The sequence below is a fragment of the Coregonus clupeaformis genome, chromosome 7 (assembly GCF_020615455.1).
Source record: "Coregonus clupeaformis isolate EN_2021a chromosome 7, ASM2061545v1, whole genome shotgun sequence".
Classification (NCBI taxonomy): Eukaryota; Metazoa; Chordata; class Actinopteri; order Salmoniformes; family Salmonidae; genus Coregonus; species Coregonus clupeaformis.
Window position 1 is genome coordinate 35594359 of NC_059198.1, and position 18564 is coordinate 35612922.

Genomic DNA, 18564 nt, shown 5'->3' on the forward strand with positions numbered 1-18564 from the left:
ACTAGCCAGTCAGTGGCGCTGACAGGTTGAAACTGGTATCAATAAAATGTGTTTCACTCTATCCCATAAAACATGACATTGCTAACTAGGCATAATTTAGCTAATAAAATGTTAAAGTTTATTAGGAAGTTTAATTAATAAGTTAGACATTCAACTGACAACTTTTGGTAGCTAGCTAGCTAGCTAGCTTGGTTTACATTTTCCAACAGATTTTTCGAATCCCCCTGATTGGTCATCAGCGGTTACTGGTCTTGGAACTCATATGTTCACCAGAAAATGGCTTCTGGTAAAGTGTTTGCCACTAGTGGCAATAATGTTGTTGCCACAGGTTTACCACAGATTCAAATAGAATCTTGAGAGAAAAAACCCTCTGGCGAACTGTTTACCACTAGTGCCAATCAATATTATTGTTGCCAAAGCTTTGCCGCAGATTCACCACTAGTGGCAAACATTTGCTAACTTCTGGCAACATTTTGTGGCACACTATTTAGTTCGCAGCAAATATGCCACAAACCTGTAGGAAGTTTGCGGCAACAAATTCATTTTTTTGTCCCAGAGAAATGTGAATACATCACTACCATGTTAAGTCTGGTGTTCTTGGAGTGGATTTGTCTTTTGCATTCAGAAGGATGATTTTTGAGTTGATGATTGGTAAGTGTAATTTATTAAGCATTAAAGTTAAGTAATTGAGGTGAATTATACAGTTGATCTTTACCCCTACTCCAAACACTAAACTCCAAACACTGTAAATAAAGTACTCCCAATTAACACTTAGATACAGTGTTATAGCTAGACTAACCAAGTCCAATAGTTTTTGTTGTTGTTGTAACTTAATTGACAATGTCATCGTACGTAGTCACTTCATGCCGAATTACCGAAAAGCACTCTGTGACAACTGCTGATGTAAAAAGGGCTTGATAAATACATTTGATTGACTGATTGATTAAATAATTGATTGACTGATAGATTGATTGACTTACAGCGATCTGCCTGAAGCTCTTGTGTAGCATGGCAACCAGCAGCTTGGTGAGAACGATGACCACCACGATGTTGTACGTGCCCACGATGAGGGCTCCCACAAACGACCTCAGCTCCTCCGTGTAGTTGATGCGGGTCACGAAGAGAGCCACGTGGGCCAGAGAGAAGATGTACCAGAACAGGGCGTAGCACGTCCCCATGAACCTGTCAACAGGGGAGGTCAGGGGATTAGACGTCAGAAAAAGGGTGTAACAGGTACAGTACCCATGAACCTGTCAACAGGGAGGTCAGGGGATTAGACGTCAGAAAAAGGGCGTAACAGGTACAGTACCCATGAACCTGTCAACAGGGAGGTCAGGGATTAGACGTCAGAAAAGGGTGTAACAGGTACAGTACCCATGAACATGTCAACAGGGAGGTCAGGGATTAGATGTCAGAAAAGGGTGTAACAGGTACAGTACCCATGAACCTGTCAACAGGGAGGTCAGGGATTAGACATCAGAAAAGGGTGTAACAGGTACAGTACCCATGAACATGTCAACAGGGAGGTCAGGGATTAGACGTCAGAAAAAGGGCGTAACAGGTACAGTACCCATGAACCTGTCAACAGGGAGGTCAGGGATTAGACGTCAGAAAAAGGGCGTAACAGGTACAGTACCCATGAACCTGTCAACAGGGAGGTCAGGGATTAGACGTCAGAAAAGGGCGTAACAGGTACAGTACCCATGAACATGTCAAAAGGGAGGTCGTAGCTTAGAATTACAGTACATATAGCACACTCAATTATAGGATCTCTATGGGTCAGAGGTACCCATCATTGGTTAACTGTCAGAACAGAGCTTAACAGGTAACCATGACCCTTTCAACAGGGGGGGTCGAGAGAGCGGAGAGAGAGAGAGAGACAGAGACAGAGACAGAGAGAGAGAGAGAGAGAGAGAGAGAGAGAGAGAGAGAGAGAGAGAGAGGGAGGGAGAAAGAGACAGTGAGAGAGAGAGAGAGAGAGAGAGAGAGAGAGAGAGAAAGACAGACAGAGAGAGGGAGAAAGAGAATGAGAGAGAGAGAGGAAGAGAGAGAGAGAAAGAGAGAGAGACAGAGACAGAGAGAGAGAGAGAGAGAGAGAGAGAGGGAGAGAGAGACAGAGAGAGAGAGAGAGAGAGAGAGAGAGATAAGGTAGACTGGACGTACGTGTGGAAGGCATCGTTGCTCTGCTGCTTACAGAAGATGCCCTCGCAGTCCTTGGCGGGGCTCTTGGCCGGGTCCTTCTGGTCCTTCCCATAGAGCTGCGTCAGGCCGATGGTGAAGGAGATCAGCACCAGCAGGAACAGACCCAGGAACTTCCCAAATTCCTGCAGCATCTGGCCCATGGAGATCTGGGAACACAAAAGCACTCTGTCATGAGCTACATCCCCATGGTTTGGGATTGGGCAATAGTAACATTCCAAGCTTGAGAAATGTTCTGCTGGGAATATGATAAGAAGACCTGTACTATAGATGCTTCAGTCATGGCTGTGTTCAGTAGCCATAAACAGGAGAAACAGAGTGAAACCGGGAGGTAACTACCATCTGAACTTTTATAATAAGAAACACATTTTCGTTTTCTGTTTCAAAACATTTTGCTATGGTGTGCCCTAATGAACATGATTCTGGTCCAAACCAAACTAGTTAACAAACAACCACCCACCCAGGTGCAAGCAAGTCCAGGGGTGGTATGTACAGTTGAAGTCGGAAGTTTACATACACTCATTAAAACTCGTTTTTAACCACTCCACAAAATTCTTGTTAACAAACTATAGTTTTGGCAAGTCAGTTAGGACATCTACTTTGTGCATGACACAAGTAATTTTTCCAACAATTGTTTACAGACAGATTATTTCACTTATAATTCACTGTATCACAATTCCAGTGGGTCAGAAGTTTACATACACTAAGTTGACTGTGCCTTTAAACAGCTTGGAAAATTCCAGAAAATGATGTCATGGCTTTAGAATCTTCTGATAGGCTAATTGACATCATTTGAGTCAATTGGAGGTGTACCTGTGGATCTATTTCAAGGCCTACCTTCAAACTCAGTGCCTCTTTGCTTGACATCATGGGAAAATCAAAAGAAATCAGCCAAGACCTCAGAAAAAATATTGTAGACCTCCACAAGTCTGGTTCATCCTTGGGAGCAATTTCCAAACGCCTGAAGGTACCACGTTCATCTGTACAAACAATAGTACGCAAGTATAAACACCATGGGACCACGCAGCTGTCATACCGTTCAGGAAGGAGACGCGTTCTGTCTCCTAGAGATGAACGAACTTTGGTGCGAAAAGTGCAAATCAATCCCAGAACAACAGCAAAGGACCTTGTGAAGATGCTGGAGGAAACAGGTACAAAAGTATCTATATCCACAGTAAAGCGAGTCCTATATCGACATAACCTGAAAGGCCGCTCAGCAAGGAAGAAGCCACTGCTCCAAAACCGCCATAAAAAAGCTAGTTTACGGTTTGCAACTGCACATGGGGACAAAGATCGTACTTTTGTCCTCTGGTCTGATGAAACAAAAATAGAACTGTTTGGCCATAATGACCATTGTTATGTTTGGAGGAAAAATTGGGTTACTTGCAAGCCAAAGAACACCATCCCAACCGTGAAGCACGGGGGTGGCAGCATCATGCTGTGGGGGTGCTTTGCTGCAGGTGGGAATGGTGCACTTCACAAAATAGATGGCATCATGAGGAAGGGAATTTATGTGGATATATTGAAGCAACATCTCAAGACATCAGTCAGGAAGTTAAAGCTTGGTCGCAAATGGATCTTCCAAATGGACAATGACCCCAAGCATACTTCCAAAGTTGTGGCAAAATGGCTTAAAGACAACAAAATCAAGGTATTGGAGTGGCCATCACAAAGCCCTGACCTCAATCCTATAGAAAATGTGTGGGCAGAACTGAAAAAGCGTGTGCGAGCAAGGAGGCCTACAAACCTGACTCAGTTACACCAGCTCTGTCAGGAGGAATGGGCCAAAATTCACCCAACTTATTGTGGGAAGCTTGTGGAAGGCTACCCGAAACGTTTGACCCAAGTTAAACAATTGAAAGGCAATGCTACCAAATACTAATTAAGTGTATGTAAACATCGTGGTCCTCTGTAGCTCAGCTGGTAGAGCACGGCGCTTGTAACGCCAAGGTAGTGGGTTCGATGCCCGGGACCACCCATACACAAAAAAAAATGTATGCACGCATGACTGTAAGTTGCTTTGGATAAAAGCGTCTGCTAAATGGCATATTATTATTATCTGACCCACTGGGAATGTGATGAAAGAAATAAAAGCTTAAATAAATAATTTTCTCTACTGTTATTCTGACATTTCACATTCTTAAAATAATGTGGTGATCCTAACGGGGGCAACAGATGACGGTCAGGGATGGTCTTGCAATTCAGCTCCCTGAAGTCGACACATAACCGCAGGCTGCTGTCCTTCTTGCACACACAGACCACCGGTGTTTTGTGGGGAAAAATTAATTCTGATTGGCTGGGCCTGGCTCCCAAGTGGGTGGGCCTGGCTGCCAAGTGGGTGTGTCTATGCCCTCCAAGGCCCACCCATGGCTGCACCCCTGCCTAATGAATTTATTTAAATTGACTGATTTCCTTATATGAACTGTAACTCAGTAAAATCTTTGACATTGTTGCATGTTGCGTTTATATTTTTGTTCAGTATACAGTAATTTACTCCACAATACTTACCTAATTGACAGAGTGAAAATAAGGAAGCCTGTACTGAAAACAAATATTTGTCACACCCTGGCGCTGGGACTCTATATGTTGAGCCAGGGTGTGTTCATTCTATGTGTTATATTTCTATGTTGGGGGTTCTAGTTGTTCTGTTTCTATGTTGGCCTGAGTGACTCCCAATCAGAGGCAACGAGTGTCAGCTGTGGCTGGTTGTCTCTGATTGGGAGCCATATTTAAACTGTCTGTTTTTCCCTTTGTGTTTGTGGGTTCTTGTTCCAGTTGGTTTTGTGTTTGTGCCGTGGACTTCACGAGTCGTTTGTTGTTTTGTTGATTGTCCGTATTTATCACTAAAGATAAATAAACATGTTCGTTCATCACGCTGCGCCTTGGTCTACTCAATACGACGATCGTGACAGAAGAACCCACCATACCAGGACCAAGCAGCGTGTCCAGGAGCAGGCAGCCTGGACGTGGGAGCAGATTTTGGACGGGCAGGGGTCCTGGACCTGGGAGGAAATCCTGGCCGGGATGGATCGCCAGTAGAGGCGCGACGGAGAGAGGAGCAACGGCGTGATCAGTGTCGTCGTCGGACGGTCGAGAGGCAACCCCAAAAACATTTTAGGGGGGGGCACAGGGCATGGACGACAGGGGTCACTGGTAAAGGAAGGGAAGGAAGGTTTAGAGGCACGGCGAGAGGTACTGGGGTGTGTTACCAGTCCGGTCCGGCCCGTTCCAGATCCCGGTGTAGAGCCAGTGGTGTGTGTCCCCAGTACGATCCGGCCTGTTCCTGCCTCTCGCACCAAGCCTACGGTGTGCGTCGCCAGCCCGGCCCGGCCTGTTCCTGCCCCTCGCACCAAGCCTACGGTGTGCGTCGCCAGCCCGGCCCGGCCTGTTCCTGCCTCTCGCACCAAGCATACGGTGTGCGTCGCCAGCCCGGCCCGGCCTGTTCCTGCCCCTCGCACCAAGCCTACGGTGTGCGTCGCCAGCCCGGCCCGGCCTGTTCCTGCCCCTCGCACCAAGCCTACGGTGCGCGTCGCCAGCCCGGCCCGGCCTGTTCCTGCCACTCGCACCAAGCCTACGGTGCGCGTCGCCAGCCCGGCCCGGCCTGTTCCTGCCACTCGCACCAAGCCTACGGTGCGCGTCGCCAGCCCGGCCCGGCCTGTTCCTGCCACTCGCACCAAGCCTCCGGTGCGCGTCGCCAGCCCGGCCCGGCCTGTTCCTGCCACTCGCACCAAGCCTACGGTGCGCGTCGCCAGCCCGGCCCGGCCTGTTCCCGCCACTCGCACCAAGCCTACGGTGCGCGTCGGCAGTCCGGTGAGGCCCGTTCCGGCTCCACGCACCAAGCCAGGGATGCGAGTCGTCAGTCTGGTCCAGCCCGTTCCTGCTACTCGCACCAAGCCAGGGGTGCGAGTCGTCAGCCGGGTCCAGCCCGTTCCTGCTACTCGCACCAAGCCAGGGGTGCGAGTCGTCAGCCTGGTAAAGCCCGTTGCTGCTCCACGCACCAAGCCAGGGGTGCGCATCGTCAGTCCGGTGAGGCCCGTTCCGGCTCCACGCACCAAGCCAGGGGTGCGCATCGTCAGCCCGGTCCGGCCCGTTGCTGCTCCACGCACCAAGCCAGGGGTGCGCATCGTCAGTCCGGTGAGGCCCGTTCCGGCTCCACGCACCAAGCCAGGGGTGCGCATCGTCAGCCCGGTCCGGCCCGTTGCTGCTCCACGCACCAAGCCAGGGGTGCGCATCGTCAGCCCGGTCCGGTCCTTTCCTGCCTCACGCACCAAGCCAGGGGTGCGCGTCGTCAGTCCGGCACAACCCGTGCCTGGGTCACCGGTGCCTAATCAGGTACCGGTCAACTGCTCCACAACGGAGCTGAAGCTAACCGCTCCTGCTACGTCCAGTTCAGCTCCAGCCAGCGGGGCCAGACCGGACCAGGGGCGCTATGGGGGGTTTATTGGAGGGTGGTGGGCAAGCCCGGAGCCAGAACCGCCGCCGAGGAGGAATGCCCACCCAGCCCTCCCCTGTTTTGCTCTGGTTGAGGCGCGGTCGCAGTCCGCGGGGGGGGTACTGTCACACCCTGGCGCTGGGACTCTATATGTTGAGCCAGGGTGTGTTCATTCTATGTGTTATATTTCTATGTTGGGGGTTCTAGTTGTTCTGTTTCTATGTTGGCCTGAGTGACTCCCAATCAGAGGCAACGAGTGTCAGCTGTGTCTGGTTGTCTCTGATTGGGAGCCATATTTAAACTGTCTGTTTTTCCCTTTGTGTTTGTGGGTTCTTGTTCCAGTTGGTTTTGTGTTTGTGCCGTGGACTTCACGAGTCGTTTGTTGTTTTGTTGATTGTCCGTATTTATCACTAAAGATAAATAAACATGTTCGTTCATCACGCTGCGCCTTGGTCTACTCAATACGACGATCGTGACAATATTCCAAAACATTCATCCTGTTTGCAACAAGGCACTACAGTAATACTGCAAAAAATGTGGCAAAGCAATTAACTTTTTGTCCTGAATACAAAGTGTTTTCAATACAACACATTACTGAGTACCACCCTCCATATTTTCAAGTATGGTGTTGGCTGCATCATGTTATGGGTATGCTTGACACTGGTAAACAATGGTGAGTTTTTCAGGAAAAAGAAAAACGGGACTATATCCTTGAAAATGGTTGTCTAGCAATGATCAACAACCAATTTGACAGAGCTTGAAGAATTTTGTACAATCCAGGTGTGTAAAGCTCTAAGAGACTTACCCAGAAAGACTCACAGCTGTGATCGCTGCCAAAGGTGATTCTAATGTATTGACTCAGGGGTGTGAATACTTATGTAAATGAGATATTTCTGTATTTCATTCTCAATACATTTAAAAACATTTCTAAAAACATGTTTTCACTATGTCATTATGGGATTTTGTGTGTGGATGGGTTAGAATTTTTTTAATATTTAATACATTTTGAATTCAGGCTGTAACACAACAAAATGTGGAATAAGTGAAGGGTATGAATACTTTCTGAAGGCACTGTATCTATAGAAAACTCTATCTATCTATCTTTAGGAAACGTTATCTATCTTTAGGGAACTATCGACAGTTGAAGTCAGAAGTTTACATACACCTTAGCCAAATACATTTAAACTCAGTTTTTCACAATTCCTGACATTTAATCCTAGTAAAAATTCCCTGTTTTAGGTCAGTTAGGATCACCACATTATTTCAAGAATGTGAAATGTCAGAATAATAGTAGAGAAAATGATTTATTTAAGCTTTTATTTATTTCATCACATTCCCAGTGGGTCAGATGTTTACATACACTTAATTAGTATTTGGTAGCATTGCCTTTAAATTGTTTAACTTGGGTCAAACGTTTCGGGTAGCCTTCCACAAGCTTCCCACAATAAGTTGGGTGAATTTTGGCCCATTCCTCCTGACAGAGCTGGTGTAACTGAGTCAGGTTTGTAGGCCTCCTTGCTCGCACACGCTTTTTCAGTTCTGCCCACACATTTTCTATAGGATTGAGGTCAGGGCTTTTTAAAATATTTTTATTTATTTAACCTTTATTTAACCAGGTAAGCCAGTTGAGAACAAGTTCTCATTTACAACTGCGACCTGGCCAAGATAAAGCAAAGCAGTGCGATAAAAAACAACACAGAGTTACATATAGGATAAAACAAAAGTCAAAAATACAACAGAAAATATATATACAGTGTGTGCAAATGTAGCAAGTTATGGAGGAAAGGCAATAAATACGTCATAGTGCAAAATAATTACAATTTAGTATTAACACTGGAATGATAGAGAGATGATGTGCAAATAGAGATACTGGGGTGCAAATTAGCAAAATAAATAACAATATGGGGATGAGGTAGTTGGGTGGGCTAATTTCAGAATGGCTGTGTACAGGTGCAGTGATCTTTAAGCTGCTCTGACAACTGATGCTTAAAGTTAGTGAGGGAGATAAGAGTCTCCAGCTTCAGAGATTTTTGCAGTTCGTTCCAGTCATTGGCAGCAGAGAACTGGAAGGAGTGGCGGCCAAAGGAGGTGTTGGCTTTGGGAGTGACCAGTGAGATATACCTGCTGGAGCGCATACTACGGGTGGGTGTTGCTATGGTGACCAATGAGCTAAGATAAGGCAGGGATTTGCCTAGCAGTGATTTATAGATGACCTGGAGCCAGTGGGTTTGGCGACGAATATGTAGTGAGGACCAGCCAACAAGAGCGTACAGGTCACAGTGGTGGGTAGCGTATGGGGCTTTGGTGACAAAACGGATGGCACTGTGATAGACTACATCCAATTTGCTGAGTAGAGTGTTGGAGGCTATTTTGTAAATGACATCGCCAAAGTCAAGGATCGGTAGGATAGTCAGTTTAACGAGGGCATGTTTGGCAGCATGAGTGAAGGAGGCTTTGTTGCGAAATAGGAAGCTGATTCTAGATTTAACTTTGGATTGCAGATGCTTAATGTGAGTCTGGAAGTATAGTTTACAGTCTAACCAGACACCTAGGTATTTGTAGTTGTCCACATACTCTAGGTCAGACCCGCCGAGAGTGGTGATTGTAGTCGGTTGGGCGGGTGCCAGCAGCGTTCAATTGAAGAGCATGCATTTAGTTTTACTAGCGTTTAAGAGCAGTTGGAGGCTACGGAAGGAGTGTTGTATGGCATTGAAGCTCGTTTGGAGGTTTGTTAACACAGTGTCCAATGAAGGGCCAGATGTATACAAAATGGTGTCATCTGCGTAGAGGTGGATCTGAGAGTCACCAGCAGCAAGAGCGACATCATTGATATACACAGAGAATAGAGTCGGCCCGAGATTTGAACCCTGTGGCACCCCCATAGAGACTGCCAGAGGTCCAGACAACAGCCCCTCCGATTTGACACATTGAACTCTCTGAGAAGTAGTTGGTGAACCAGGCGAGGCAGTCGTTTGAGAAACCAAGGCTATTTATTCTGCCAATAAGAATGCGGTGATTGACAGAGTCGAAAGCCTTGGCCAGGTCGATGAAGACGGCTGCACAGTACTGTCTTTTATCGATAGCGGTTATAATATCGTTTAGGACCTTGAGCATGGCTGAGGTGCACCCATGAGCAGCTCGGAAACCGGATTGCATAGCGGAGAAGGTACGGTGGGATTCGAAATGGTCAGAAGCCTGTCAGAATAGAGGCTGGGTGTGGTTTAAACTTACCCAACCTATCGTTGGCGCTCAGGCTGGTCCCAGCCCCTTGGCGCTTCACTGTTGCCGGGCATTAGTTGTTATCTTTACAACTTGTCTCGAGTCAGCAACCTCAGACATAGTTTGTTCTTCTTCATTGTAGCAGTACACATGTCCTTGAGCGGTTTAACAAAGAGGCAGTGTGTGTGTGAGTCACAAGTCTATCTCAGCCTACCCCCTAACGGTTCCTCACATTAATCACAGCTTGTTATGTTAAACAATCTATATCAGTACAGCACAAACCTATTATGTTTAATCATTCATGTATTCTTTCTAAGCTAGGCATCACATCTAATTATAAGAAAATAGATCCCCACACTATCTATCAAAAACGTTTCCTTAATGACAGTGTAGTTATCAGGTCCCGATCGTCATCATAAAGGCAAAAACAAATACCTAACGCAACAATTATTTTAAATTATTTGCAACGAATATAAAGCGCTACGCTTAATAACTTAATAACGCTTCGTCCTTAATAAACAGTTGGAAAAATGACAGAGACAGGGAAGCGACAGCAGCAGTCCTGTATGGCAATACTTTGCAAAGTTAAATGAGAAGGTGATGAAAATGCAAACTTTGCGAGGTGGAATTGAGCTGCAGTGGCAGTACAGGTGCAATGCTGAAAGAGAGGCACTGTGAGACCCAACCCGTTGCTGGCAGCAGTGCGATAAGGGACAGAGTGAGAAAATCACAGCGCTGTTTACAGAAATGATTGCAGTTGACATGCAGCCACTGTCAATGGTAGAGGATGTCGGCTTCAATACTCTAATGGCATATCTAGGACAGGACTACAAGATGTCATGTCGACGGCCATGATGGAGAAATTGTACAATGATTGTTCTGCAAGTACAAAGCGCTAGCTCTCAAACACCCCACGTGGCGTTAACAACAGATTGTTGGACGTCTTTGAACACGCTGTCATACATCACTGCAACGAGCCATCACATTGGTGAGACGTGGGACGTGAAGTCCCATGTACTGACAACTGAGAACGTGGAGGAGAGGAACACAACAGAGAACCTAAAACGTCATTAATACCATCGTTGCTGAGTACATCTGTTAGGGGGTTTCCACTAGTTACCACAGCCACAAAGTCAAAATTGTCTCTATCGTAGAAATTCATGAAAACAAATTATATTTGGTCTTAATTTAAGGTTAGGGTTAGGCATAAGGTTAGCAGTGTGGTTAATGTTAGGGATGTGGTTAGGGTTTAAAGATGCACTATGCAGAAATCGCTCCGCCATTTTCTAATAGTTCCCCTAATTTCAGTTTATGTGACAAAACGTGACAAAACTATAACTCACATTTCTATGTGAATTTGGTCGGGTTGCCCAAAAAGTTACATATTGCAACAAAAAAATAGAAATTGTAGAAATATGTGGGCTTTATGACATTGTGGCTGTGGTAACTAGTGACGACTGGTAGGTTGGTAGGTAGCCAGGACTGCGGTAGATTGAACTGCTTTGCCCCCTAGCGGTCATATGCTGAACCATAGCTGGTTTGTGAATTCACTTCTCTTTAAGAAACTCTATCTACCTACCTTTAAGAAACTCTATCTATCTATCTATCTTAAGGAAACTCTATCTAAAGTGGCTTGAGAAAGTATTCACCCCCCTTGGCATTTTTCCTATTTTGTTGCCTTACAACCTGGAATTAAAATTGATTTTTGGGGGGGTTTGTATCATTTGAGTTACACAACATGCCTACCACTTTGAAGATGCAAAATATTTTTTGTGTGAAACAAACAAGAAATAAGACAAAAAAACAGAAAACTTGAGATTGCATAACTATTCACCACCCCCCCAAAGTCAATACTTTGTAGAGCCACCTTTTGCAGCAATTACAGCTGCAAGTCTCTTGGGATATGTCTCTATAAGCTTGGCACATCAAGCCACTGGGATTTTTGCCCATTCTTCAAGGCAAAACTGCTCCAGCTCCTTCAAGTTGGATGGGTTCCGCTGGTGTACAGCAAACTTTAAGTCATACCACAGATTCTCAATTGGATTGAGGTCTGGGCTTTGACTAGGACATTTAACTGTTTCCCCTTAAACCACTTGAGTGTTGCTTTAGCAGTATGCTTAGGGTCATTGTCCTGCTGGAAGGTGAACCTCCGTCCCAGTCTCAAATCTCTGGAAGACTGAAACAGGTTTCTCTCAAGAATTTCCCTGTATTTAGCGCCATCCATCATTCCTTCAGTTCTGACCAGTTTCCCAGTCCTTGCCGATGGAAAACATCCCCACAGCATGATGCTGCCACCACCATGCTTCACTGTGGGGATGGTGTTCTCGGGGTGATGAGAGGTGTTGGGTTTGCGCCAGACATAACGTTTTCCTTGATGGCCAAAAAGCTCAATTTTAGTCTCATCTGACCAGAGTACCTTCTTCCATATGTTTGTTGAGTCTCCCACATGACTTTTGGCGAACACCAAACGTGTGTGCTTATTTTTTTCTTGAAGCAATGGCTTTTTTCTGGCCACTCTTCCGTAAAGCCCAGCTCTGTGGAGTGTACGGCTTAAAGTTGTCCTATGGACAGATACTCCAATCTCCACTGTGGAGCTTTGCAGCTCCTTCAGGGTTATCTTTTGTCTCTTTGTTGCCTCTCTGATGAATTCCCTCCTTGCCTGGTCCGTGAGTTTTGGTAGGCGGCCCTCTCTTGGCAGGTTTGTTGTGGTGCATTTTTTTATAATGGATTTATTGGTGCTCCGTGGGATGTACAAAGTTTCCGATATTTTTTTATAACCCAACCCTGATCTGTACTTCTCCACAACTTTGTTCCTGACCTGTTTTGAGAGCTCCTTGGTCTTCATGGTGCCGCTTGCTTGGTGGTGCCCCTTGCTTAATGGTGTTGCAGAGTCTGGGGCCTTTCAGAACAGGTGTATATATACACTGAGATCATGTGACAGATCATGTGACACTTATATTGCACACAGGTAGACTTTATTTAACAAATTATGTGACTTCTGAAGGTAATTGGTTGCACCAGATCTTATTTAGGTGCTTCATAGCAAAGGGGGTGAATACATATGCACGCACCACTTTTCTGTTACTTATTTTTTAGAATTTCTTGAAACAAGTTATTTTTTTCATTTCACTTCACCAATTTGGACTATTTTGTGTATGTCCATTACATGAAATCCAAATAAAAATCAATTTAAATTACAGGTTGTAATGCAACAAAATACGAACAACGCCAAGGGGGATGAATACTTTTGCAAGGCACTGTATCTTATGGAAACCCAATGTATCTATCTTTAGGAAACTATCTATCTTTAACGTGAGAAAATAAACATGGTCAGACAGGTAAATGTAGTAGATAGTCTTCTCTGTATCACTTTCTGAAGAGCCCTGTGCTATTAAAAGCAACCCTGTATGAAAGAGCCCTGTGCTGTTAAAAACAACACTGTATGAAATAGCCCTGTGCTGTTAAAAGCAATCCTGAATAAAAAGCCCTGTGCTATTAAAAGCAACCCTGTATGAAAGAGCCCTGTGCTGTTAAAAACAACACTGTATGAAATAGCCCTGTGCTGTTAAAACAACCCTGTATGAAAGGCAGGTACCCTATGTAGTTGAGGTAGCACACAGATAAACATTGACAAAGCTAGAAGGACATTGAAACTGTTCTGTGAGCAGTGTTTAAGTCCCGCTATATAGCCCTGAGAGCATGGCTGGTGGTGTCCCAGCAAACTGGGAACATTCCCAGAACATAAGCTACACAGGAGGCTGCAGAGGGAAGGACGGCTCACAATAATGGCTGGAACGGAGCGAAGGGAATGGCATGAAACACACAGGAAACCATGTGTTTGATGTATTTGACACCATTGCACTGAATCCGCGCCAGACATTACCACGAGCCCGTCCTCCTCTATTAAAGGTGACACCAACCTCCTGTGATAACCTTGGGTTTTTATATAACATTAAGATGCTAACATTCCAAAAACATAATAAGAAATGTTATTACAAAATGTGTTTTTTTTCTTCAGAAAATGTTTTAAATGAAATATAAATAATATAATAATTGGTCATTTAGCAGACGCTCTTATCCAGAGCGACTTACAGGAGCAATTAGGGTTAAGTGCCTTGCTCAAGGGCACATCGACAGATTTTTCACCTAGTCGGCTCGGGGATTAGAACCAGCGACCTTTCGGTTACTGGCACAACGCTCTTAACCACTAAGCTACCTGCCGCAGAACATTCCCCAAACACTCTAATTAGGTTTCCAGGTAATGTAATAACACAATGTACCAAGGTAATGTAATAACACAATGTACCAAGGTAATGTAATAACACAATGTACCAAGGTAATGTAATAACACAATGTACCAAGGTAATGTAATAACACAATGCACCAAGGTAATGTAATAACACAATGTACCGGTAATGGTTTAAGAACATACTGCCGCAACAAAATGCGAATGCAACATTCTGGAACCGTTCTTGCAACATCAGGTGAATGTTTTATACAAACATTGTATAATCATCAGCACAACTGGACAGTTTTTGTGTTATGAGAACATTTGCCGCAACCTAACAAATGTTCTGGGAATTTTCAAAGAAACAATTTTTGTTTGCTGGGGTATGTACCTGTAGCTTCCAGGCTAACCATCCCAAACACCCCTGTCCCACACATACACTACCAGTCAAAAGTTTGGACACACCTACTCATTCAAGGGTTTTTCTTTATTTTTTACAATGTTTTACATTGTAGAATAATAGTGAAGACATCAAAACTATGAAATAACACATATGGAATCCTGTAGTAACCAAAGAACTGTTAAACAATTCAAAATATATTTTATATTTGAGATTCTTCAAATAGCCACCCTTTGCCTTGCTGACAGCTTTGCACACTCTTGGCATTCTCTCAAACAGCTTCATGAGGTAGTCACCTGGAATGCATTTCAATTAACAGGTGTGCCTTCTTAAAAGTTCATTTGTGGAATTTCTTTCCTTCTTAATGCGTTTGAGCCAATCAGTTGTGTTGTGACAAGGTAGGGGGGGCAGTGGTGGCTCCTGAAAAAATTCTCAGGGGGGGCAATTTTTCTGATGATTTAGATGACCTACACACATTTTCAAAAAGATATGTCCAGCAACAACATGAAGACAGGGGCAGCATATAAGTCAATGCCAGAAGCATTTATTGACTGATCTCAAAAGTGTTGGCTTACAAAAGCAAAATAAGTTATCACAGTAAAAATAATCAAGGGTGTTCTTTCACATTCCTCAACACTGCATAAACAATATGCATTTCCATAAACAAATGAAATATCAGCTGAAAATACAGCATCTTGGTATTTGTTCAGATTGCAGGATCAACAAGAGCTTTTACCACATTTTTTTGCCTCATGGTTGAATTGGAAATATGTGCACCTGAGCATAATTCACAACAAGCAAGCAGGAGCTTTTGATAGAGGCTACTGAAAACATTGATGCAAGTTATTGGTAATAAGAAATTTTTATAGACTTCCATATTCTGCCCTCTTGTATAGATTTGTGAAAATGAACAGTGATAGACATTTTGCCTGAAAACAGAATTTGAAAATAATTTATAGAAAAGGTAAACACAGCTATCTGTATGGCTTTGTAAAAATGAACAACCATATTCTGGCCAATTGTATAGATTTGTAAATATGAACAACCATATTCTGGCCAATTGTATAGATTTGTAAAAATGAACATGAACAGATTATTTATTTATTTTTTACTTTTTTTTAAATGAAAAATAACTATTTTAAACAACATCAACTGTGAACTGATTTGGGTGTGTGTGTGTTAAAGAGACAGACAGGGAGGGACAAAGAGAGAGAGAGGCTACATTACTTGTACTGAAACTGTTCTCTTCTCTCTTTCAATGCAGCAAAGCGGTCAATGACTTTCTCATTGAAATCAGGCATGCTGAGGACTAGTTCCCTCTCCATGGAAAGCATGGCCAGTGCATTCAGACGTTCCTGGCCCATTGAATTTCGCAGGAATGTCTTAACTCGTGTCAAAGTTGAGAAACATCTCTCAGCTTCAGCTGTTGTCATTGGAGTAGTTATGAGGATGTTCAACAGAGTCACAGTCTCAGAGAACGTCTCCTGGAGGTTGTAGCTCATGAGAACCTGGTACAGTGCCAGTGCACCACAGTTTGACTTTCTCGTCATCGGCAAAAATACCGTTCAGTCTCTCCAAAAGCACACTGGCGATTGAGACTGAGGTTGATTCCGAGATGGGAAGGAACTCAAAAAAGCGCTCCTGCACTTTGTGGTTGCTATCTATGTACCTCAGCACAAGCACCAGCTGTGTCTGTGTAGAAACGTCCGTGGTCTCGTCAGCTTGGATAGCTACGAAGTTCGCCGACTTCACCTCCTCCACAATATGTTCCCTCATGACCGCTAGCATACACTCCAGTAGCTCGTTTTGAATGGTCTTTGATGTGAACTTCTTTCAAAGAGACAATCGAGTTGCACTGAACGTTAGCCATCTTGATAGTAGTACGTGAATTGATTGACGCTGCTACCCGCTCTTTTCTTAGTTACGTTCATGGTTATGTTACGTATGACGAAAGCGCGTAAGTGCAAGCCCTCAGAAACCCATAGAGATTGTATTGAAAGCTCTGATATTAAAAAAAAAATTTTTTTACATGAGAGTCTATGAGAGACTTCTGGGGCGATTTTCAACCTGACTGAAATCGCCCCAAAAGGGGGGGGGGGGGGCATTTGAAGAATGACTTTAGCCTGATTGGACATTTAGTGGCAGATCAGACGTCTAGATTAGAACACTGATAACTACTGTTGCCGTGATATAATTGATTAGAAAAAAATCCCTTCCTTTTCCCGTTTGGCAGTGCGTCGCCCATATCGCCCTAATGAACACACCGCCCCTGAGGGGGGGTATACAGAAGATAGTCCTATTTGGTAAAAGACCAAGTCCATATTATGGCAAGAACAGCTCAAATAAGTGAAGAGAAATGACAGTCCATCATTACTTTAAGACATGAAGGTCAGTCAATACGGAAAATGTCAAGAACTTTGAAAGTTTCTTCAAGTGCAGTCGCAAAAACCATCAAGCGCTATGATGAAACTGGCTCTCATAAGGACCGCCACAGGATTGGAAGACCCAGAGTTACCTCTGCTGCAGAGGATAAGTTCATTAGAGTTTCCAGCCTCAGAAATGCAGCCCAAATAAATGCTTCACAGAGTTCAAGTCACAGACACATCTCAACATCAACTGTTCAGAGGGGACTGTGTGAATCAGGCCTTCATGGTCGAATTGCTGCAAAGAAACCACTACTAAAGGACATCAATAATAAGAAGAGACTTGCTTGGGCCAAGAAACACGAGCAATGGACATTAGACCGGTGGAAATGTGTCCTTTGGTCTGGAGTCCAAATTTGAAATTCTTGGTTCCAACCGCCGTGTCTTTGTGAGACACGTGTGTGTGAAGAGATGATCTCCGCATGTATAGTTCCCACCGTAAATCATGGAGGAGGAGGTGTTATGGTGTGGGGGTGCTTTGCTGGTGACACCGTCTTGACACTTTTTTGGTTACTACATGATTCCAAATGTATTATTTCATAGTTTTGATGTCTTCACTATTATTCTACAGTGTAGAAAAAAGAAAAAAAGAAAAACCCTTGAATGAGTAGGTGTGTCCAAACTTTTGACTGGTAGTGTATATACACACAGACGACAGGAGGCTGCTGAGGGGAGAATGGCTCATAATAATGGCTGGAACGGAGCAAATGGAATGACATCAAAAACCTGGAAACCATGTGTTTGATATATTTGATACCATTCCACCTATTCCACTCCAGTCATTAACACGAGCCTGTTCTCCCCAATTAAGGTACCACCAACCTCCTGTGACACAGAAAGTGTGAGAGGGACATCAGTGAGAAGACTCATTCCCTAACCAGGAGCCAACCGGAGAGAGAGAGAGAGAGAGAGAGAGAGAGAGAGAGAGAGAGAGAGAGAGAGAGAGAGAGAGAGAGAGAGAGAGAGAGAGAGAGAGAGAGAGAGAGAGAGAGAGAGAGAGAGAGAGAGAGAGAGAGAGAGAGAGAGAGAGAGAGAGCAGCTCCTCCATTAGTATGATTCATTATCCTGTCACATGTGAGTCCCCCCAGTGTTTCCCCTATCATCTGGTCTGGTACATCAGCTACTCCTCCTGTCCCTGTTCCCTCCCTAGCGGCCTGCAGGTCTTTGTAGATGGCTGATTTAGTAGCTGGGGGTATTCCCTGGTCTCAGCATGGTCTGCCTAGTTTCAGCCTGGTCTCAGCATGGTCTGCCTGATTTCAGCCTGGTCTCAGCATGGTCTGCCTGGTTTCAGCCTGGTTTCAGCATGGTCTGCCTGATTTCAGCCTGGTTTCAGCATGGTCTGCCTGATTTCAGCCTGGTCTCAGCATGGTCTGCCTGATTTCAGCCTGGTCTCAGCCTGGTGTGCCTGGTTTCATCCTGGTCTCAGCATGGTCTGCCTGGTTTCAGCATGGTCTGCCTGGTTTCAGCATGGTCTGCCTGGTCTCAGCATGGTCTGCCTAGTTTCAGCCTGGTCTCAGCATGGTCTGCCTGATTTCAGCCTGGTCTCAGCATGGTCTGCCTGGTTTCAGCCTGGTTTCAGCATGGTCTGCCTGATTTCAGCCTGGTTTCAGCATGGTCTGCCTGATTTCAGCCTGGTCTCAGCATGGTCTGCCTGGTTTCAGCA

The 18564-nt window shown here is 44.8% G+C and overlaps 1 protein-coding gene across 1 annotated transcript in view; it reads right to left on the minus strand.

Moving 5' to 3' along the window:
- Positions 1-18564, minus strand: part of LOC121569353 (short transient receptor potential channel 1) — a 50221-nt gene that overhangs the window by 8414 nt on the left and 23243 nt on the right. The window contains exons 10-11 of the mRNA XM_041880241.2: positions 2164-2348; positions 981-1182 (exon numbers count right to left, since the gene is read on the minus strand). Of these exons, the coding sequence (XP_041736175.1) occupies positions 981-1182; positions 2164-2348 (387 nt within the window). The remainder of the gene's footprint in view (positions 1-980; positions 1183-2163; positions 2349-18564) is intronic.